This window comes from Gallinula chloropus, assembly GCF_964237585.1.
Source record: "Gallinula chloropus genome assembly, chromosome: 35".
NCBI lineage: Eukaryota > Metazoa > Chordata > Aves > Gruiformes > Rallidae > Gallinula > Gallinula chloropus.
This window is the reverse complement of record NC_140120.1, coordinates 1,799,966-1,822,599: the sequence shown is the minus strand read 5'-3', so window position 1 is coordinate 1,822,599 and position 22,634 is coordinate 1,799,966. Positions and strand designations below refer to the sequence as shown.

At 56.4% G+C, this 22,634-nt stretch overlaps 1 protein-coding gene across 1 annotated transcript; it reads left to right on the top strand.

The window, feature by feature from the left end:
* Nucleotides 1-382: 382 nt before the first annotated feature.
* On the top strand, nt 383-21,105 carry LOC311203130 (scavenger receptor cysteine-rich type 1 protein M130-like; the record flags this gene model as incomplete). Its single annotated transcript, XM_084277764.1, has 12 exons — nt 383-456; nt 5,501-5,598; nt 6,421-6,555; nt 6,673-6,729; nt 6,958-7,272; nt 7,948-8,268; nt 8,352-8,630; nt 8,937-9,251; nt 9,866-10,180; nt 12,179-12,274; nt 12,684-12,767; nt 21,050-21,105. The coding sequence occupies 12 exons, from the start codon at nt 383-385 to the stop codon at nt 21,103-21,105; spliced, it is 2,145 nt and encodes a 714-aa protein (XP_084133890.1).
* Nucleotides 21,106-22,634: the final 1,529 nt, after the last annotated feature.

The following is a 22,634-nucleotide window of genomic DNA, read 5'->3' as shown; positions in this document are numbered from 1 at the left end:
ATTACAGAAGCAGGCTGTCCTTTAGTGCACCCCGGTACCGAGGCAAGGAGTGCTAGACACACCCTGTACAGAGGCAGGCTGTCCATTATGACACACCCAGTACAGAGGTAAATGGTCCATTATGACACCCCCAGTAGAGAGGCAGGCAGTGCGTTGAGACACCCCCGGTGCAGAGGAAGGGTTTCCATTACCACACCCCGTACAGAGGCACCTGGTGCAAGACAACCTTGGTATAGAGGCAGGTTGTCCTTTAGAGCACCCTGGTACAGAGGCACGGGGTGCCAGGCTCCACGGACAGAGGCAGGTTGTTGATTGTGACATCCCTGGTGCAGAGGCAGGCTGTCCATTGTGACATCCATGGCACACAGGGAGGTTGTCCATTATGACAGAGGAAGGCTTCCTATTCTGGCATCTCATGTACATGGCTGCGGGGTTCCAGACACACTTCTTCCACAGGTAGGCTGTCCGTTATGACACACCTGCTACAGAGGCAGGCTGTCCAATACCACACTTCTGGTACAGAGGCCGGCTGTCCATTGTGACACCCTGTAGAGACGCACACGGTGCAAGACACCCCCAGTATAGAGGCAGGCTGTCCTTTATAGCACCCTGGTACAGAGGAACGGGCTTCCAGACACACCCAGTACAAAGTCCATTGCATCACCCCGGTTACAGAGGACAGGCTGTCCATTATGACACCCCCAGTACAGAGTCAGGCTGTCCATTGTGACATCCACAGTAGCTGGGGAGGCTGTCCATTATGACAGCCCTGGTAGAGAGGCAGGTTGTGCATTAAGACACCCCCAGTACAGAAGAAGGCTTTAAATTCCCACACACCCCTTATAGAGACTTGTGGTGCAAGTCACCCCCAGTATAGAGGCAGGTTGTCCTTTAGAGGACCCTGGTACACAGGCATAGTGTGTGAGATGACCCAGACAGAGGCAGATTGTCCATTATGACATCCCCAGCACAGAGGCAGGCTGTCCATTATGACAACTGTGGTACAGAGGCACCGGGTGCAAGACAGCATGGGTACAGAGTCACGCTGTCCGTTACAACACCCCCAGTGTAGAGGTAGGCTGATCATTACCACACACCCTGTACAGACACACAGGGTGCAAGACACCTCCGGTTCAAGACCAGTTGTCCTGTACAGCACCCTGGTACAGAGGCATGGGGTGCTAGACACAGCTGGTGCAGAGGAATGGGGTGCCAGACACACCTGGTACAGAGTGAGGAGTTGCCAGACACACCTGATACAGAAGCCAACTTTCCATTACAACACCCTGATAAAGAGGCAGGCTTTTAATTTCGACATACCTGGTACATGGGCAGGCTGTCCATTACCACACACCCCGTACAGACACCCAGGGTGCAAGAAACCCCCGATACAGATGCAGGCTGTCCTTTACAGCACCCCAGTACAGAGACAAACAGGGCTAGACACACCCTGTACAGAGGCAGGGTGTCCATCATGATACCTGCTGCACAGAAGCAGGGTGTCCGTTTGGACACCCCCGGTACAGAGTCACGTTGTCTGTTATGACACACCTGGTACAGAGTCACCCTGTCCGTTATGACACCCCCAGTACAGAGACAGGCTGTCTGTTATGACACCCCCGGTACAGAGACAGGCTGTCCACTGTGACATCCACGGTACACAGGGATGGGGAGAAGAATGGGAAGACAAAGGTAAACTTTATGGGTTCACTTCAGAAGAGTGTACTGGGGCAGAGAGCGGAGGGGGAAATCACAACAGCACTTAGGTTGAAATATGCACAGTGGGTGACACACAGGGCAGCTTCTCGCCTGGTGACCAAATAACCACACACAACCGACCACCACTGAGACCTTCCCAGAGACACATCACCGTGTAAACACTAATCACAAAGTAATTCTGTCTTGTTCACACACATTTCCAAACCCACCTGTGATGGATTGAGCCCAGATTGTTTCTAAAAACCCACCAGACATTCAATCACTGCCCCACAGTGGGCTGGGAGAGAGAAACAGAAGAGTCAATGTAATGAAACCTTTGGGCTCAAGATACAAAGAGCATCAAAAGTGAAGGAAAACCCAGGGCCTCAGAGCCCCACCCCCAACAGAAGTGGTGTAAAGGCAGTCACTGACCAACTCTCACCTCCCACTGACTGATGCCCAACCAGGCTCCCCTTGGAAAGAAAGCCCTGCCCAGTTTTATCTCCAAGCCTGATGTCATGTTGATGGAATAACCCCTTTGGTCAGCTTTGTCCCCTCCCACACCCTTGCCAAGCCCCAGCCACCTCCCTGGGATGGGCAGAGTGAGAACAGAGAAGGCCTTGATGCTGTGCAAGCCCTGCTCAGCAATAGCTAAAGCATCTGTGTGATCTCAGCACAGTTTGGGTCACAGATCTCAAGCACAGCACTGTGCAGACTGCTGGGAGGAAAACCAACTGTGTGCCAGCCCCAGCCAGTCCAAAGATGCTTCTCTACCACCTCTCTGGGCAGCCTGTTCCAGCACCTCACCACTCTCTCTGTAAAAAACACCCTAATATCCAATCTAAACCTTCTGTCCTTTAGTTTTAATCCATTCCCCTTGTCCTGCCATTATCTACCCTTTTAAAAAGCTGATTCCCCCCCTGTTCCTCTGCTCCCTTCAGGGACTGGAAGGCTGCAATGAGGTCCCCCCACAGCCTTCTCTTCTCCAGGCTGAACCAGCCCAGCTCCCTCAGCCTCTCTCCGTAGGGGAGCTGCTCCAGCCCTCTGAGCATCTTTGTGGCTCCTCTGCTGCTCAGGGCTGCAGAGGAAGGCAAAAACCCCCCGGGGACCAGTGCAAATCCACCCCGGGGGAAAATCCCTTCCTGACCCCAGCAGCAGAGCTGGCGATCGGCTGTTCCCTGAGCATGGGAGCAAGACCGGCTCCCTCCTCCCACCGGCTGCTCACGCCTCCCAGGAGATGCCCCAGCCCTGTTCTCCCTCAGCCTGGAGCCATCTCAGGGGCTGCCCCAGGTGCCCCCGGCCTGATGGACCCTGGGGGCCAGTGTCCTTCCCTTGTGCCTCCTGGGGACACCAGCGGGTGCTGCAGAGCAGTGGGACCCTGTCCACTTCTCTCCATCCCATTGCTTACAGCTGCACTACTGCCCCTGGCTCCATGGCAGGGGAGGATGGTGAGCTCTGCAGGGCTTCTCCAGAGGCATTCCCTTGCCCTGGCCATGGCTCTCCAGAGGAAAAGGCCTGAGCGCCTCTGGCACCTGCAGGGATGGGTGGTGGCTGTAATCTCCTGGAGCAGCTTTTCCATCCAGCAGATGGGCTCTAAAGGTGGCTTTGCCAGCAGCCCAGTAGATCCATTAGACTCTTCCTGCTTTTGTTCTGCCTCCCTCAAGCTGTGCCAGGGAATTCCAGCTGCTCCTTAAGGAGGTCTTCTAGCTGTCCCTGTGGCAGCTCTGTCTGTGGGACAGGGCAGGGTGCTGCCTTTCATGCTGCCTGGGGACATGGTGACAGCACTGTGAGGTGGCAGTGATGTCTGGTGTGAAGACCCGCCCACCGCAGCTCCCCCCAGGGAAGCCCCTCCCACTTCAGTTCTGTCCATCAAAGTTCCAACAGACCATGTTTGAAACCAGACAGGCTTTGAAAAGCAAATGAGGAGGATCTCCAAGGATGTTTGGGACTTTCATCCACTTCCCGTCCCCATCTTTCCACTCAGGGGTCTGGGTATCAGGAGAGAAACTGCTCTGATTACTAAAGACAGGCAAGAAAGGCATCAAGTACCTCAGACCTTTCCACATCCTCAATCACAATGGATCCCCCCCCAACCAATAAAGGTGGAAGATTCTCCTTTTCATTAATGATTTAATAATTTTATTATAATATTTAAAAATGTCTCAGGGCACTGCAGGGATGTGCCTGGGCACGGTGCCAGCAGGAAACCACAGGCTGCTGCCCGGGGGGAGCAGGGCGAGCGCTGCGAGGTCACGTGGGCTGTGGTTTGTGCACCTGCAGGCTCCAGCTCCCGCTCTGCCCGGGGGGAATAACGGCCCCTGGGTGACACGCTGAGAGCCAGGGACACGGCTGAGCCCCTGGGCTGCGTGTCTGCTGCCAGGGCAGGGACATGGCCTAGCCCGGGCTCCTCCTGCGAGGGACCCGCCGTGGGGCTCTGCGGGGAGGAAGGGGCCAGCCAGCACTCCTGGGCTGGAGCTCTGCCCCTGGCCAAGGGCTTTTCCCAGCTGCTGCTCCCAGCACAGCAGGGCTGGAGCAGGAGCAGGGGCTGTTTCCTTTCCAGCCTGACACAGACCCGCAGCAGTCCCAGCTCCGTGGCTCCCACGGCTTGGCGGTGCCTGGACGTTCTTGGCCTTGGGTTCTTGGATGAGCCCAGCAGAGGAGATGCTCGTTGCTCCCAGTGCCCCCAGCAGGGACCGAGCGGGGACAGACCCATTTCTCCTCCACACCCAGCTTGTCCCATGACCATCCCCTGCCCCAGTGACCGTGACATGCGCAGCGGGACCTCTGTGTCCCTCATATATGGTCATGAACGGAGCTGGAGGAGTTCATTGGAGGGCTGGGCTGTGTCGGAGGGGAGATACCTCCCGATAACGACTAAAAAGGGGCTGCTGCTTTGATTGGCTCCTCATGCAGCTGGGTCTGCATCTAAGAGATATATTACCCTTTCATCACTGTCGTCTCTGTGGGTCCCCAGGAGCCGTGACAGGGAGTGTGGTGCTGCAGGGCTGTTCCAGTAGGACAGAAGGCTGAGGCTGGGGATGGAGGGACTCCTGTCCCCTCGGGTGCTGTGGCTGCTGCTCTGGGTTCATCTGTGCAGGGGTAAGTGCAGCTAATCCTTGTCCCACAGAGAGGGTCAGTGGGTACTAGTGGGAACATCGAGGTATCTCTGAGAATGGGGTGTCTTTGGAGGTGCCACTGAGATGAGGGGCAGACAGTGCTCAAGTCAACTGAATTTGTGCCTTTCCCTGTGGTTCTGGGGGCACAGGGCTGTTGCAGGGGGGTCTGGGCTTGTGAGGAGATTGTGCCCTGTGAAGATCTGGGCACAGTGTATGGGTGGGAAGGGGAAGGTGGTGGCTGCTTTTGGAGGAGGTGCTGCTGGCTGTGGGGTTGTAAATAACCCAGTGGGGTTAGAGCTGAGCACTTCCAGCATGGTGAAAGCCTTGGGGACAAATGTGAGCCTGACACTGCCCTGAGGACAGCATGGAAGGGTACATCATGCACACTGGTTCCTGGGAAGGAGGAACCTCCAGACCTGTGGTCTAGGGCTCAGTGCTCTCCTGAAGGTTCCCATGTTTGTGCCTGCAGGGGCTGCAGAGGTGAGGCTGGAAAATGGTGGTGGAAGCTGTGCTGGAAGAGTGGAGGTGAAACAACAGGGGCAGTGGGGGACTGTGTGTGGAGACTTATGGGACAAGACTGATGCTGCAGTGGTTTGCAAGCAGCTGCGCTGTGGGGATGCTGTTGAAGCTCAAGGGTTTGCACACTTTGGGCCAGGATCTGGCCCCATTTGGATGTCTGGTGTTAGGTGTGATGGCACCGAGTCTGCCCTGTCTGACTGCACAAACTATGGCTCAGGCGAAGAGTACTGTTATCACAACTGGGATGCTGGAGTGACATGTTCAGGTAAGGGGCCAGCTGGTCACCACCTTTGTGGCCACAATGGGGAAGGGAGCTCGCTGTCCCCTCAGGGCAGCAAGGGGGTACTGGAAAAGGGCCTGGTGTGGCTGGTCACTGCTGAGTTGAGACTGTCATTGATGGTTTCCCTGGTCTCTGAGGAAAGCCCAGTGGGAACCTGCCATTGCCTGACCCCTCATGTGGCTCAGCCCATGCTCCATAGCTGCCTGGTGTAGGGAGATAGATGTGTTCAGGAAGACCTGTCTGGAAGCCATGAGGACCTCGTCACAGCTCACGTGACACGCACAGCTCCAGGGAAGGAACAAAGGTGACCAGGGCCTTTTGAGTTGTGTTCCCTGGCAAATAGGAGTGCCCCAAAGCAGAGGAGCTACTCTGAGGGGAGGAGCAAAGGGATTAGGATTAAAAGCAGGGTGGCCCTTGGCTACCTCCTGTCTCTTACAGGGTCACTCCATGAGAGGTAGGCAGAGAAGGCTGCAGCATCCAATAGCACCCGGGCCCATCACCTCGGGTCAGAGAGCTCTGGGTGCTTCAGGGCCTGGGGCTGATGCCCAGCAGCCCAAGGTCTCTAGAAGAGCAGCAGTTCATCTGAGCAGTGTCTGTGGCTGTGGCAGAACAACCAGACCCCAGTGCTGTGCTGATTTCTGGAGAGCAGGGAGGGGATCTGGTGGGTTTGTGCCATCAGCACCCACTGCGAGCTGCTGGGATGGTTGTGAGGCTCTTTGCCTGTAGCCAGCTGAGAGATGGGGTGAGACATGCTCAGGACGTTGCCAGAGGGCTCTGGGAACTCACAGGGGTCTTTGTTTGCTCCAGGGTTTGTGCGGCTGGTTGGAGGGGGCAGCCCCTGCTCAGGACGAGTGGAGATCCATGATGAGAACCAGTGGAAAACTGTCTGTGACTCAGACTTTGGTCCCAAAGCCGCTGACGTGGTCTGTGAAGAGCTGCAGTGTGGGGTAGCCCTGTCCATCCCTGGGGCAGCTCCTTTTGGAGAAGGTGTTGGTTCCATCTGGGACAGAGAGCTGCAGTGCTTGGGGAATGAATCCTCTCTGGCCTTCTGCCCCACAGGGTCCCCCAGGGACCCACCCTGCACCCACTCCAACGATGCCAGTGTCATCTGCACAAGTAAGGACTCAGGGTGGGGTGCTGAGTGATGTGGATGAGCTGGGGGGAGGGAGCAGGATGGGGACAGGACACACAACTGGGTTTGAAGGCAGGAGGGGTGATGTGGTTTTCTGCAGCCCTAAGAGATTGCAGAAGGAGGAGGAAGGAAGGCTGTCCATCTGGACAGTCCTACAGCTGCCACATGTGAAGAGCCCCAATGCCCCTTTTCCCCTCTTCCTCTGTCCCCAGAGTACACAGGGTTCAGGCTGGTGAATGGCAGCACAGCTTGTGATGGGCGGGTGGAGGTCCAGGTGCTGGGGACCTGGGGCACCCTCTGTGACTCCCACTGGGACCTCTTGGACGCCCACGTTCTCTGTCGCCACCTCGGCTGCGGGTTTGCTGAGGCCCTTCCTGGAGGAGGGCGTTTTGGGAGAGGCACCGGCCCCACCTGGAGAGAGTCATTCCACTGTGATGGGACTGAAGCCCAGTTGGGACAGTGCCCAGTGACTGCCCTGGGAGCCTCCCCATGCTCCCACGACAGGGACGCTGCTGTCATTTGCTCAGGTGAGTGCTGGGAAAACAGCGTCTGACCCCCATTGTCCCCTGGGGTGTGACATGGCCACCCAAAGCAAGGGACCCCATGGTGGGCGCAGGGTGAGCTTCTCCCTGGAGAAACCCTCTGTTCCCCTGGAGTGATCTGGAGAGCTTGATCTGCTCCAACTGAACGCTCTGAGGTGGGAGAGCTGACACTGAACAGGGTCAGACATCTCTGCCCTCCTGGGGCAGGGGTCAGTCCCTTGAGCCACCAGCAGTTTGGGGTCAAACCAGCTCCCAGTCCCTGATCCCCAGGGGTGCAGAGGGGCAGAGATGTGTGGGGTGTCCCATGTATCAGCAGTGCCAGGGCTGAGGATGAGCAAGGTTTCTCCTGGTGCTGCCAATCCCCAGGCCATCCCACCATCTGCTGCTCCCTCCTGCAGGAGCTGCCCCATCTGCCTCAGCAGGGACATGTTGGGTGTCTGTGCCCCACCAAGAGCAAAGAGAGTCTCTTGCCCAGCAGGGCTCAGTCCCTGGGAAACCAACCATGAGAAAAGCTGCCCCTGAAGCTCAATGCAGAGTGCTTGGGGCAGGCAATAGGTCTCAAGGGCTCCATCAGGCTTCCAGAGCCTGGAGAGGCACTGCAGGTCTCTGGGCTCTCTGGTGCTGCTGAGTCTGGGCCATGGCTGCTCTCCCCAGGCTCAGACAGCTCCGGGGCCCTGCGGCTGGTGGGTGGAGGCAGCCGGTGTGACGGGCGAGTGGAGATCTTCCAGCGCGGGACCTGGGGCCGAGTCCTGGATGACCAGTGGGACGTGCAGGAGGCCAGCGTGGTGTGCCGGCAGCTGTGGTGTGGAGAGGCAGAGAGAGCCTACAACCCCCCAAAGCCTGAGAGAGGGACGGGTCCTGTGGGGCTGCGAGGGGTGCGGTGCGCAGGGCATGAGCCCCACCTGACCCTCTGCAACACCTCCCTGCCCGAGAGCGCGCTGGCAGCTGGGATTGCCGAGGACGTGGGGGTCGTTTGCCGGGGTGAGTGGCACTGCAGGGCCCCCCGGGCTCTGGGCTGGGTGGGCACCATCCCCTGACAGCAGCTGGGCTTCTTCCTGCTGCAGGGAGCCGTCGGGTGCGGCTGGTGAACGGGCCCGGGCGCTGTGCAGGCAGAGTGGAGATCTACTACCGGGGCAGCTGGGGGAGCATCTGCGATGACGGCTGGGACCTGCCCGACGCCGCCGTCGTCTGCCAGCAGCTGGGCTGCGGAGGGGCGGTGGAGGCCGTTGGCTCTGCTGCCTTCGGGGAAGGCGCCGGGCAGGTCTGGCTGGGCAGCGTGAGCTGCTCGGGGGCCGAAGCCCTGGGGGCAGCCCGACTGCGGGCACAAAGAGGACGCCGGAGTCGTCTGCTCAGGTCTGTGCTGGGAGCTGTGCTGGGAGCCCAGGGACAGGGGAGCTTGGGACAAGGGGAGAGCCAGCAATGGCTGCTGCTGAGCCCCTGCCCAAGCCCATGCTGGGGACACCCACACACAGGTCCTCTCTGTCCCACATGGCGTCTCTGGGGAGACAATGGAGGGAAGGGTTGTCTGTCTGTCAGGGGCTGCCAGGGTGACTGTCTGGCCATGCATTTTCCTTGTCTGGGGGCTTCAGGGGCACCCCTGATCCTACATCCCTGCACCATCCTGTTCCCTTTGGTCTCTCTCCTCCCAGATTTTGTGGCCCTGAGGCTGGAGAAGAACGACAGCTGCTCCGGGCGCCTGCAGGTTTTCTATAACGGGACCTGGGGCAGCGTTTGCTCCAACTCAATGACTCTCCAAACGGTGTCTCTGGCGTGCAAGGAGCTGGGCTGCGGGGATGCAGTATCCTTGGACCCATTCCTGACTTATGGAAGGCTGCCTGGCCCTGCCTGGGTGGATCGTGTGGAGTGTGGGAAGAGTCACAGCTCCTTCTGGCAGTGTCCCTCCGCTCCTTGGCATCCACAGTCCTGCACTGACCTGCGCGATGAGACCCACATCACCTGCCAGGGTAACTCTGAGCCACCCGGGCACCAGCATCCCCAGCTCCTGCTCCCTTCTGGGCACTGTCAGACACAGACAGAGCCCACAGGGGCTTTTCCTTTCCATGCCAGACCCTTCTGCTGCTGGTGGTGGCACAAAGGAGCCTTCAGCTCTCAGACCCCACACATTCAGCAGCAGTGGGCAGCCAGGCTGCCAGCAGAGCCTGGGGGAGGCAGAGGTGTCTGCAGGAGAGGTCTCAACAGAGACCCATCAGGGCTCCAAACAGTGTCCCCCATCCTGCCCTCTGTGAACCAGGCTCCCTTGGGGGCTGAGCAGTCAGGGTCCCCCACATTGCCAGGTGTGTCCCCTGAGTGACCGGGGTTCAGCTGCTCCCTTGAGCAAGGTGACTCAGGGATGCACAGGCAGAACTCAGCCCCACTCTCTGCCACACGACCCCTCTGCTGCAGCCCCTCACCACGGCATTTCCTTCTACAGACAGAGAGACAAGAACGGCCCTGGGCCTGGATCCCATGTGCCCAAACTCCACGAGCTGCACAGGTAGCTGCTCCTCTGCAGGCCTCTCTCCCCTGGCAGGGCTCTGCCTGCTGCCCTGGAGCCCTGAGGGGTCTCTGCCTTCTCCAGACAGGGAGAAGATCCGTGCGGTGGGAGGCGAGAGCGGGTGCTGGGGCAGAGTGGAGGTCTGGCACCGCGGCTCCTGGAGGACGGTGTGCGACGACTCCTGGGACATGCTGGATGCGGCGGTGGCGTGCCGGCAGCTGGGCTGTGGCCCCGCAGTGTCTGCCCTGGGCGAGGCGGCGTTTGGGAAGGGGACGGGCCCCATCTGGCTGGAGCAGGTGGAGTGCCGGGGCACAGAGCCGTCTCTGCAGCACTGCTGGGCCCGGCCCGGGGACAGCGGCGCCTGCCGGCATAAGGAGGACGCTGCCGTCAACTGCTCGGGTGAGCATCTCCTGGGGGCTGCACTGTCCTGCCCGTGGCCCCGAGCAGGGCCCTGGGCTCCTGCCTGGCCACCCCTGAAGGAGCAGCCCCACGGGAGGGCCAGTGTGGGTGGGATGTGCCAGGGATGTCTGCACACGTGCACACCCCCCCGGGGTGTCAGAGAGGAGGCTCCCCAGGACCTGCACACCCAGCCTCTCAGCACAGCTCTCCTCCTCCACCTCTCCAGCCGTTTTTCAGGATTCTATACTGGTTTGAGTGGTGCTATAATGGTTTTGGGGTGCTCATACTGGTCTTGGAGGTACATACTGGTTTTCAGGGGGATCTATACTGGCTTGAGGGGATTCTGTACTGGTTTTATTGGTGGTGCATACCGCTTTGAGGGCATTGTGTACTGGTTTGGTGTTCTATACTGATTTGGGAGATTCTATACTAATTTTGGCAGTCCATACTGGCTTAGGGGACTTCATACTGGTTTGTGACGTTTTATACTGGCCTTGGGAGGTCTATACTGGTTTCTGGGGTTTCATAGTTGTTTTGGGGGGTTTACTGGTTTTAGGGCATCTATACTGTGTTTGGGTAGTTCTGTACTGGTGTCGAGGGTTCATACTAGTTTCTGGGGGGTATATAATTGTTTTTTGGTGGTTCGTATTGGTTTGGAGGTGGGTTCATACTGGTTGGGGGACCCCCATGGCAGCCCCATGGCAGCCCAACCAGTATTGCCAGAAACCACCTCACCAGTGTCCCCAGTAACCAGCCCCTCAGTATTCCCATTACCCACAGTATCCCAGTTAACCCACAGCTCTCCTTCTCCTCCTCTGCAGCTGCACCCAGGACCACAACACCAACCCCTCGAGCAGGTAACCTGCCCTGTGTGTCAGCGCTGGCTCTTCCCAGGGCCGGGCTGTGACCCACAGCCAGGGGGAAGGGGCTCCATGCCAGGGTGGGACTTACTGAGGTGGGATGTCAGTCCCCAGAAGGGTGGGACCTTCCCCATCACTCCCCCCTGGTGTCCCTTCCCCCGGTGTCACGGGGTCAGGACTGTGGTGTCACAGCCCCCCACCTGTCCCAGCCCTGGGGCTGCTATTTCTGGCTTCCTGCCTGTGCAGATGCCACCCGGGACCGTCTGACCAGCAGCAGGAGAGAGTCCTTGCTTGTCATCATCTGCATCATCCTGGGAGCCCTTCTCTGCTTGCTCCTGGCCCTCCTGGCTGGGCAAGCGTGGAGCGCCAGGGCTGGGCGCAGAGGTGGGTTTGTTCTCCATGGTCCCAGGTGAAGATGTGTGTTGGCAAGGCCAGGGGGGCTGTGGGGTGTCAGTGAGTGGTACAGGCAGAGCTGTGGGGACAGGAGTGTGTGCTGCCCACAGTCCCATGTGTCACCCCATTGACTGCCTGACCACGGGCAACCAGCAGGAAGGGGGAGAGAGAGTCCAGACATGGGGGGAGTCAGGGATGGAGACAGGAGAGAAATGGAACAGCTGGGCTGGGATAGATGGGATAAAGGAGGATAGATGAGGACGTGACACTGGGAGTGCTCTGGGGAGATGGGGAGGGGGTTCTGGGAGTGTGAGATGCTGGGAGAATCATTGGGCAGCACCTCCCATCCTTTCAGCATCAGGACCCCTGGCTGTTCCTCCACCCAACCCTTACCTCCCCCCAGCAGGGCAGGGGCTGTGTAATGGATCCACTGGGCAGAGACTGGACAGCTAAAGGGCAGAGGAAAGGGAGGAGCTGCTCCAAGCTCAGCACCAGGAACAGGATCCAGGGTCCAGAGGGGCACAAGGGGGGTCTCTGAGGGACAGTGTGAGGGTATCGTTGCCCCTGACAATCTCCACGCGGACATTGCCCTTCCTGAGGAAGTGGCAGCAGTGACAGGACAGCACCGTTGGGCGGGGCTGTGGGCTGAGCCAGGGAAACAGGGCTGGGGGAGCAGATCAGGATCCGTCCCTTCCCTGCCCATCCCTGAGCCACATCCCTGAGCCAGCCCTGCCTCTGTCTGCAGCCTCTGAGCAAGCCTGGAAGCCCTTCCCTGAGGCCCTGTACGAGGAGATCAGGTACAGCCCAGCATTGGAGAAGCAGCCAAGGTTCAGCATGTCAGGTGGGTGTGGGTCCCTCATGGGGGCCATATCTCTAAGGCTCTTTCCCCTGGCCCCCACCTAAGACTGACCCCCTGTAGCCCCCTGGCCCAAGGTCCCTGCAGCATTGGGGCTGTGTGGTTCAGCCAGGTCTTGGAGCTGGAGAAGAGCTTCATCCTCACCAGCTCATCCTGTCCCAGCAGGTGGACAGCCCCTCTCTGTGTGTCCCTACATCCCATTGTCAGCTGAGGGGTGAGGGAAGGGGCTGTCCCAAGGCAGCTCTGGGAGCCCCTGTGAGTTGGGGTTTTCCCAGGAGAGCAAGGAAACTCCTGAGCCCTCATCCTGGCTCGGTGGGTCCCCTGTCCCCAGCAGCACTGAGCACAAGTTGGGTCAGCAGAACTCACCCCATAAAACTTCCATCACTCTCTCCAGGCTCCTACTCAGAGGGGTCCCTGAACAAGATGCAGACCCACTATGAGGACATTGAGGAGGAGGATGGTCCAGGATCAGCACCAGGTAATGGGGGGCAGGAAGGGGTGGATCTCTCCTCCCTGCAAACTTGTGATGGACACCAGTGTCACCTTGAGCAGCAGGGGAGGATATGGGCAGGGGAATCCTCTGGTGCTGCCAAATCCAGTGTCTGGGGCCCATGTCCCTGCCCATCCTCCCTTCCTCTGCTCTGCAGGACGTGTCTCCTCACTGTCAGCATCTCCCCTCTCCTTTCAGACATGCCTGTCCTGCCCAGAGGTGACCCAGCAGATGGCTATGACGATGCCAGGGAGGTTTCTGAGCCTGGGGAGGATCCTGTGTCTGGGCAAGGAGACTGGGAAATGCCCAGGGCACCAGAGGAGGGAGCTGGTCCCAGGGATGCACGTGGAGGTGAGAGGGACAGACAGTGCTGTGGGTTCCTGGGGTGCCAGATGAATTGCTGCCATATTGAGAGCCCACAGTCTGGCAATAGACCAACCTGCCCTGGGTGTTTTCCTTGGGGGGGACCCTTGGTGGGAGGGGGAGGTAAATATTTCTCCTCTGGTGAGGAGAAGGGAGGAAGGTGATGTACAGGTCAGGATGGGCACCTCGTGGGACGATCACTCAGTGGGCTGCCTTGCTGCTTGCAGGGACACACCTGCACCCCCAGAGAAGTGCTGAGGCCCCTGGAGCTGAGGGAGATGCCTGGTCCCCTCCCCAGGACAGCACAGGCTATGACAATGCTGAAGAGGTGTCTCTGGCACATCCCCCTGAGGACACCAAGGCTGTGACACCAGAGCTCAGTGCACAGCAGCCCCTGAGCCCTGGGCCAGCACAGCCCGTCCCGGCCATGCAGCTGGGTGCAGCCAGGAGGGAGGAGAGGTCTGTGCATCTGGGAGAGCCCTGAGCACCAGGGACCCATCTCCCTTCTCCCAGGGGCAGCAGAAACAGCCCGGGGTTTGCTCTCTGTTTATTCTCCTGTGGTCACTCTGTGCCTCCCCACTTGTTCCTATTAAAGCCTTTGGGGTAGGAAGGGGTATTTTTCTCCTTCTTAACTCTGTGGGAGGGAACTCCTCCTCCCCCTCCTTCCTCACTGACCCTGGTGTGTCTGGGATCTTTCCTCATGTTCCCCCCCTCCTCCCTTACCCCTGTCCCAGTCTGGCATCTGTGCCCTTTCTAAACCCACCCTCACAGAGCAGCACCCCCTCTGCTGATGTGCTCAGCTGATGGCAGCAGTAGGGCTGCTGCAGGGCTGCCTGGACATGGGGGAACCAGAATGGGGAACCCAATTTCTCTTCTCACTGGGGCTCCTGCTGCCTCTCTGCTGCCAAAGCCACTGATGTGGAGTCCCACACAGAGTGACATCTCTGCCACTGTCAAGAAACCCAAATGATCCTCTGGAGGGGGAGGGACAGAGAGAATGCCCTGACACTGAGGGAGTAAAGGGTTGGGGTGACCAGTTGAGTGTTGGGGTGACCAGTTGAGGGTTGGGGTGAAAGGGGTTGATGTTGGAGGGAAACGGTCAAAGCCAGAGGCCAGTGGCCAAGGGATGGGTCGACTGGGACAACTCTTGATCCAACCATCAAAGACCCTGGGATGGGTTTTCTGGGAAGGGGCTGGAGATGGTTGGGACGCCCGATACGCATCATCAATCAGTGACGATGACACGGCCACCGACTACTGTGCCAGAGATGGTGGTGGTGGTGCTGATGGTGGTCACCACCCCATTGCCATGTCCCCACCTCCTGGCATCTCCCTGGCATCCTGGCACAAAGATCCAGGTCTCGTTCAAGCACAAACTCCAAAACCATTGGAATTTCACCCAAAGTCTTCCCAGAATCCTGGCCACGACTCATCCAGCTTCACCTCTGGTCACTCCAGGATGTTCTCCATGCCCAAGTAACCAGGAATTCCCCCAAATCCTCATATCTCCCCAAAATCCTCACGTTTCCCCAAAATCTTCTATTTTCCCACCAAATTCCCTAATTCCCAAATTTACCCCATATTCCCTCAAGGGAAGAGACTATTACCAGACTGTTACCAAGGATGGGTGCCACGACAAGAGGGAAGATGCTGCCAATCAGTGTGATTGATAAAGCAACTTCACCTTCATGGCAAGCACACCCTTCCTTTGATACTGTTCCTACCACGTGTTGTACTTGTCGTATTCTAATTGGCTCTTAGCTAAAGGTTACATTTACATACCCCACCCATCTTGCACCTTGGGAATCATGTCTCTTTCTCAGTCCCAGGAGCACTGAATCCTTATCACACCTCCTGCTCCCACATCTTGTGGCCTTGCTGCACGAGACACAAGAACACCCTGACCCATTGTTGACCCTTCTGTTCTCACCAACACGGCGTGGGGCCTGGTCTGGCTGAGCTACACAGGTGACTGCTTGGACAGCTGCTCCACAGGCTCATGGCCTGGCTTCTCAAGCCATTCTGCCACACCCAGGAGGCCAGGAAGGACAATGGCATCTTGGCTTGTATCAAAAACAGGGTGGCCAGGAGGTCTGGGGAGGGGATTGTGCCCCTGTGCTGGACATTGGTGAGACTGCACCTTGAGTGCTGGGTCCAGTTCTGGGCTCCTCACCATAAGAAGGACATTGAGGTCCTGGAGTGAGTCCAGAGAAGGGTAATGAGGCTGGGGAAGGGGCTGGAGGGCAAATCCTCTGAGGAGCAGCTTAGGGAGCTGGGGGTGTTGAGGCTGGAGAAGAGGAGGCTGGGGGGAGACCTTATCACTGCCCTGCCAGGAGGGTGCAGAGAGGTGGGCGATGGTCTCTTCAGCCAGGGGACAGGAGATGGGACAAGGGGAAATGACCTCAAGCTGCCCCAGGACAGGGTCAGATCAGATGTTAGGAAGAATTATTTACTGAAAGAGTTGTCAGGGCCTGGAACAGGCTGCCCAGGGAGGGGGGCAGAGTCACCTTCCCTGGATGTGTTTAAAAAACAGGTAGATGAGGTACTTAGGGATATGGTTTAGCTTAGGATGGGAACAGTTGGACTCGATGATCTTAAAGGTCTTTTCCAACCTTGTGATTCTCTGATTCTTTTCAATGTTTTCAGAAATGACCAGACAACTGGACTGGAGGGTGTCTAAAGTACATTTGCATATGACACCAAATTGGGAGGAGCTGTTGACTCTGCTGAGCGTGGAGAAGCCTTGCAGAGACCTGGACAGGTCAGAGAGCTGGGCAGTCACCAACACCATGGAGTTTAACAAGGGGAAGCACCAGATCCTGCACCTGGGAAGGGGCAGCCCTGGCTGCACATACAGACTGGGGGGTCAGACGCTGGAGGGATTTGGGGCTCTTGGTAGACAGGAAATTAAACACGAGCCAGCAGTGTGCCCAGGCAGCCAGGCGGGCTTGGCATAGAGTGAGGAGTGTTGAATTTAATGGTGAATCTTGTCAGGTTTCTTGTGTTGGTGGGAAAATAACTCCCTGTGTGCTGCCTGTGTGCAGCCAGTTCTCGAAGGAAAGCAGGGGAGCTGGTACAGAGGGGCTGTAATGCCCCACTGTGGAGTGCAGAGAGAGACCTGATGTAAGGGCAAGGGATGCAAGTCCCAGTTGGCTGGTGAGAGTCATGGTGGGCTTGTGGAGATGTGCAGCAAGGTTGTCCCCACTGCCTCAAGGGACCCTTTTTCAGACCAGTCCAGACCTCCTTAGGAGGCACCCTGGATCAATCTCAGCCAGAGGTTGTCACCTCTCCTCTACAGTGAAAATAATAACCTACACCCTTAAAAAGAAATCAATTTTACTCTGAGCTCCCTTTGAAACAGCTTCAATGGTCTGTACATCTCTTGAAGACTTGAAGATAATTACATGAAGAGACATAGCTCGTTAGGGCTTGCTTTTTATTTTTAATGAGCCCTGGGGTGCATTTGGTGCTGAGTCCTTGAAGCTCAGGTACTGAGAGGAGATTACAGAAAAAACTCCATGTCAAAAGCAGAAGCCAAAGTCCCCTGAAGTATTAATGAGTCCCACTGAGAGCCATTGCTGGCTGAGCCTCCCCAGGGACTCGTTAGCACAGGTAATTGGAGGCCATATTGGCTGGTAGGCAAAGGCAATGTACAAGCAGCTGAGATGCTGAGCAAGCCCTGGGTTGGTTTGATGAAGCAGAAAGGCCAAGCCCTGACCCCCAGCCCCAGGGAAGACATGTCCTGCCCCTCAGGCATTGCTCAGGCTCTTCCTGGGGCATCGTGGGGTATGTAATGCTGAGGAAAGAACAACAGGATGAGAGTTTCTCCTCATTGTTGGTCCAAAGCTCAGCTAGAAATTCATCTGTCCTCCATTTAAATAAAAGAAAGAGCAGGGAGACCCTCCATCCCCTATCAGATTCAGGAGGAAACATTGTGGAAAGATGAGGCCAAGGCTGAGGTGCTTAATGAAATCTTTGCCACTGTCTTTAGTAACAGGAGCAGTTGTACAGAGAGAATCCAATTCCCTGAGCTGGGAGACAGGGACAGGGAGCAGAATGAGCCCACCTCAATCCAGGAGGAGATGGTCCTGCTGCACCACAGAGATGTGCAGAGATCTGTGGGGCTGAATGGGATGCAGCCAAGGGTGCTGAAAGAGCTGGCAAGGGGGGTTCACCAAGCCACTTTCCATCAGTCCTGGCTGACTGGATCAGTCAGTGTAACCCCCTATATAAGAAGGGACAGAAGGATGATCAGGGACATTACAGGCCTGATGGTTTGACTTCAGTCCCAGAGAAGCTGATGGAGCAGATCATCCTGAGCAGCATTATCCAGCTCATGAAGAACCCCCAAGTGATCAGGCCCAGTCAGCTTGGGTTCATAAGGGCAGGTCCTGTTTGACCCACTGAATCTCCCTCTATGACAGGGTGACCTGCTTCTTGGAGAAGGGAAGGGCTCTGCATGTTGTCTACCTTGACTTTAGCAAGGCCTTGGAAACAGTTTTCAAGAACTTTCTCTTAGAGAAGCTCACTGCTTGTGTCTTGTAAACTGTGGTGGTTCAGCCCCAAACAATGGCTGAGCACCACATGCTGCTCGCTCACTCCCGGAGGAGAAACAGACAGAGCTTCTGTGGGTTGGGATAAGGACAGTTTACTGACAAAAGCACCATAAAAGGGGAACAATAACAGCCCCAATTGCACTCACACACAGTGATAGCACAGAGAGTACCTTACAAACCCAAACAATAACAGAGTGCTGCACCATGCCATGACCACCCCTCCCCAGCCAGCCCCTTGGATGGGGAAGTGATGTCAGGTGGTGTGGAAAACATCCCAGGTGATCTCAGCTCAGCTGTGCTGGCTGCTTGGGGAGGTGAGCTCTGGCCTGACCAGTAGTAGGACATTATCCACCCCTGTTTCCACACCGTCTAAATCATGCCCAGATCTTACATTTTCAAAGTACTGGGAAGGTTCATAACATCAGTTATTGTTTACAACATCTGCCATGGACAAACATCCAGGAAATAGTATAGAGAAATATGTAATATGTGGCCTTTTTTCTCCTTTGGCAATGTCTAAAGCCAGCTGGGTGGCTTTCACATCTGCAAACTGGCTGGATTTGCCTACTCCATAGGCAGCTTCTGCAACTAGTCGTGTAGGACTCCATACAGCAGCCTTCCACCTCTGATGTTTACCAGCAATGCCACAGGACCCATCAGTGAACAGGGCATATTTGTTCTCATTTTCTTTCAGTTCACTGTACAGTGAGGTCTCTTCAGCACGTGGCACCTGTTCCTCTGGTGATATTCCACAATCTTTGCCTTCTGGCCAGTCTGTGATCACTTCCAGGGTTCCTGGGTGATTGGGGTTTCTTATTCCAGCCCACTGTGTGGTGTGACCCACTTGCTCCACGTAGCATGAATGGCATGGTGTGTAGAAGGGGCCTTCCCTTTGAACATCCAGCCCAGCACCGGCAGTCAGGGTGCCAGGAGGAGCTGGGCTTCAGTCCCAATGACTTCTTAAGTGGCTCAAACCCCTTCCTGTGCTGCCAGTATTTCCTTTTCTGTTAGAGTGTCTGGATCCTCTGTAGCCCCGAATCCAAAACCCCAGAGACTGACCTTGAGCCTCCCCTGGTGCTTTCTGCCAGAGTCTCCAGGTAGGGTCATTCTCCCAGGCTGACCTGTAGAACACATTTTTTACATCTGGCCCAGTCTGGACAGGCCCAAGGGCTACTGCATGGACTGTCTCCTGTTTGATCTCTTCAAAGGCTTCTCACTGTTCATTAGAAATCGTTCTCTTACCAGGTTACATGGTAGAGAGGGCTGACAATGAGACTGTGGTTTGGGATATGCATTCTCCAGAAACCCACAGTGCCTAGGAAAGATTCTGTCTCCATTTTGTGGGTGGGTGGAGACATAGCTGAAATTGTATTGATAACATCCACTGGGATCAGACAACACCCATCCTGCTATTTTATTCCTAAAAAGTGGATTCCTTAAGCAGGTCCCTTGCCCTTACTTTGTCTGATGGCAAAACCAGCTTTAGCAGAATTCAAGTATTTTCTTTCTAAAAAAAACTTCCTCTGCTGTGCTGTCCCATGCCATGACATCATCAATATACTGTAGGTGCTCTGGGGCTTCACCCTACTCTAATGCAGACTGGATCAGTCCATGGCAGATGGTGGGGCTGTGTTTCCAGCCCTGGGGCAGTTGATCCCAGGTGTCCTGGATTCTCTTCCAACTGAAAGCAAACTGTGGCCTGTGTTCTGCTGCCAAAGGAGACGAGAAAACCACATTTGCAATGTCAGTTGTAGTGTAGCACTTGGCTGCTTTTGACTCCAGTTCATACTGGAGTTCTAGCAGGTCTGGCACTGCAGCACTCAGAGGCAGCGTGACCTCATTCAGGGCACGATAGTCCAGCCTCAGCCTCCACTCTGCACTGGGCTTCTGCACTGGCCAGATTGCACTGTTGAAGGGTGAGCGGGTTCTACCAATCACTCCCTGACTCTCCAGTTGATGATCAGTTTCTGAATGGGAATCAGGGAGTCTCTGTTGGGTGTGGTATTGTTGCCTGTGCACCATCATGGTAGCAACCGGTACTCGCTGTTCTTCAGCCTTTAGCAGCCCCACAACAGCAGGGTCTTCTGACAGCCCAGGCAGAAGAGACACTTGTTCAATGTTTTCTCTCTCTGAGGCAGCTATTCCAAAAGCCCACTGGTACCCTTTTGGGTCTTCAAAGTGCCCTCTCTGCAGGACGTCTATGCCCAGGATGCATGGAGCTGCAGATCATCAGGATCACACTAAATCATCTCTCACATGGCTCATCCCCTCAGATAATGGATATCTCTCTCCATGGCCATCCACTGGTCTGGCCAATACACAACATCTTCAATGAACTGGTACCCTGCCCTTACACTTGATAGAAGTCACCTCCAGAGGCTGAGGGCTTGAGACTCCCTTCCAATTGCCTTGTTACTGCCTCCTTCTCTGGACAGGGATCCCAGCTGCTTGGCCTCCCTGCCTTCTCCCTGCTGCCTGCCCCATTGTCCCAGCATCGCAGTAGCCAGGTGATGATGTGCTCCCCTGGAAGGCGGCTGAAGTCTTTTCTCATGTCTCTCAGCTCAAGGACAAGGATCGGGTTATAACCTCTGGTATTGCCTCTTCAGGTCCTTGCAATGGTCCCAGTTCATCAGCATCTCTCCCGATGAGGACTGATTTCTCCATGTATTTCTTCTTCTGGATAGAGGTGACTGACAGTCGTGCTGGTTGGCTGTCTGGATCAGCTCTGGGGTTGGCCTCTGAGGTTTGAGCACCCATGGTGCTTGTTGGGGAGACTGGAGGAGCTGCACTCTCTGAGGCACGGGTAGCTCCAGTGCCTGTTGGAAGGGTTCTTTCTGGCTCAGCTGTGGTGTTGGTTTCTGAGGCCTGGGCAGCCACAGTGCCTCTGGATCTGTTTGTCTTGTCTAGGTATTTTTTCATGCCCTCCCACACCCCATGCCACCCCTGACCCTTCAGCCCAGGGAAGACCTCTTGGCAATATTCTTGGCACAGTTGTTGGTAACACGTAGGTCCAGACAGACATTCAGGAGAGAGAGCAAGACACATATGCTGGTCTGAACATCCCAGGGATAGTCAACGTTCTCAACAGATGCTGTAAAAAGCCTAGAGGGAAAAGGGGAGGAGAAAGCACCCCTCACCTCATCCTCTACCGTTATCACAAAGCTTCAAGCCCCACATTGGGCTCCAAAAAGGGCTGTGGTGGTTCAGCTCCAACCAGTGGCTGAGCAGCACATGCTGCTCACTCACTCCCATAGGAGAAACAGACAGAGCCTCCGTGGGCTGGCCTAAGGACAGTTTACTGACCAAATCACCATGAAAGAACAGCCCACAGTGAATTTCACTTATTCCCAGTTATGACCCAGTCACTGCACAACATGATGACCAACCCAATGACTCGGCTGCACTAGCACTTCCCTGGAGGCACCAGGAGTGCCCCTCCCCAACAAGCCCCTTTTCTGGGGGAGTGATGTCAAGTGGTGTGGAAAACAGCCTGGGCTAACTCAGCTCTCCTGTGCTGCCTGCCTGGGGAGGTTAACTCTGCCCTGGCAAGATCCAGGACAGATGGGATAGGATTGGGATGGGGGTGGGATTGGGATGATGTAGTCAAGGCACCCATCGATCAGGTGGCATGTCAGTTTGCCAGGGTTGTTTGCCTGTGCAGCTGTAAAGTCACAGGCTGTAGGAGGTGATAACTGCCCTACGACCTGCCCAAATCCTTCCACAAACCCTACCAGCCAGGGACTGGCTGCTGAGGGAGGAGGAAATGTTGGAGAGACTGGAACAATGATCATTAAACTGTTGCCCAGTCAGAAGTGCAGGAGCTGCAGCTCCCATGTGTCTGTAAAGGGCAGGAGGAGGAACTGGCTGATGGAGCTGCTGCTGGACATGTGGTGCCTTTGGGTAATGATGGTCCTAACTGTGACCATCTGGTGTCTTTTCATTTGGCCAAAGGAATTCCCCACCAGGCTCAAAAATGCTCCTCATCCCAGGCAGCATTGCTCTATTGGACCTTGAACCCACTCATGTCTCTTGGACCACCTCTGGCCCTTCAGGTGACAACAAGGGTTGGTGTCTGAGCAACTCTCTCCTGGCTTCCACCCTCAGTAATTCCCATGGGCACTGGGACCAGCAGGTCCCATGCTCCTTGACATTTGCAGGGGGACAGAGACCCCTGCCTGTCCCTGCCTGGGGGTCCTGTCTCATGCAGAGACAAGGAAAGGTGATTGTCCTGCCCAGCTCTGGTTGGATCAGGAGAAAGGACTCTTCTGGACACAAGGATTTCTCCCCAGCCAAGGGAGGGAAAGTCAGTGAGAACTTCAGTTTCTTTCCAAAAGGGTTCCCTGGAGCTCTAGGGAGGAGTCCAGAGGGGATGGAGAGTATGATGCCTTCACCTGCTCCTCTGCTGTGAGCTGGGCTGGGCTCCTGGGATGGACAGTGGGAGCTCAGAAATATTGCAGCACTGCAGAGAGACAGCTCTGGCCAGGAGCAGCTCCTCTGCCAAGCACACAGGGCTGGGGACACTGCCTGGAGGCACCGAGGGGAGACCTGTGAGGCTGAGAGAGCTGATGGATGCTGAGAGCTCACTGGAGGAGAAATCTCTCCCTGGTATGTCTGTGGGTGCAGGGCAATGCAGGTTCTGTTCCTGGAGGGATCTCCTAAAGCTGGGACATGGGGCAGTGTGTGGGGTCTGTCAGGAGGACAGGTTCTCTCTAGGACCAGAAGGTGCTGCCTGGAAGGGATGCCCTTGTGCCCCATCAGAGGGACAGGGCAGGACAGCTGTCTTCTCCTGGGCATGGCTGCAGAGGTGGGAAACAGCGTGTGCACCCAGGGTTGCCCAGGGCTGTCCTTGAGAGCAGGGTCCCTTCACCCCAGGGGCTGTGTGCTGGGGCAGAGATGCTGCTACCACCAGGGTCAGCACTCAGCCTGGCTCATGGGC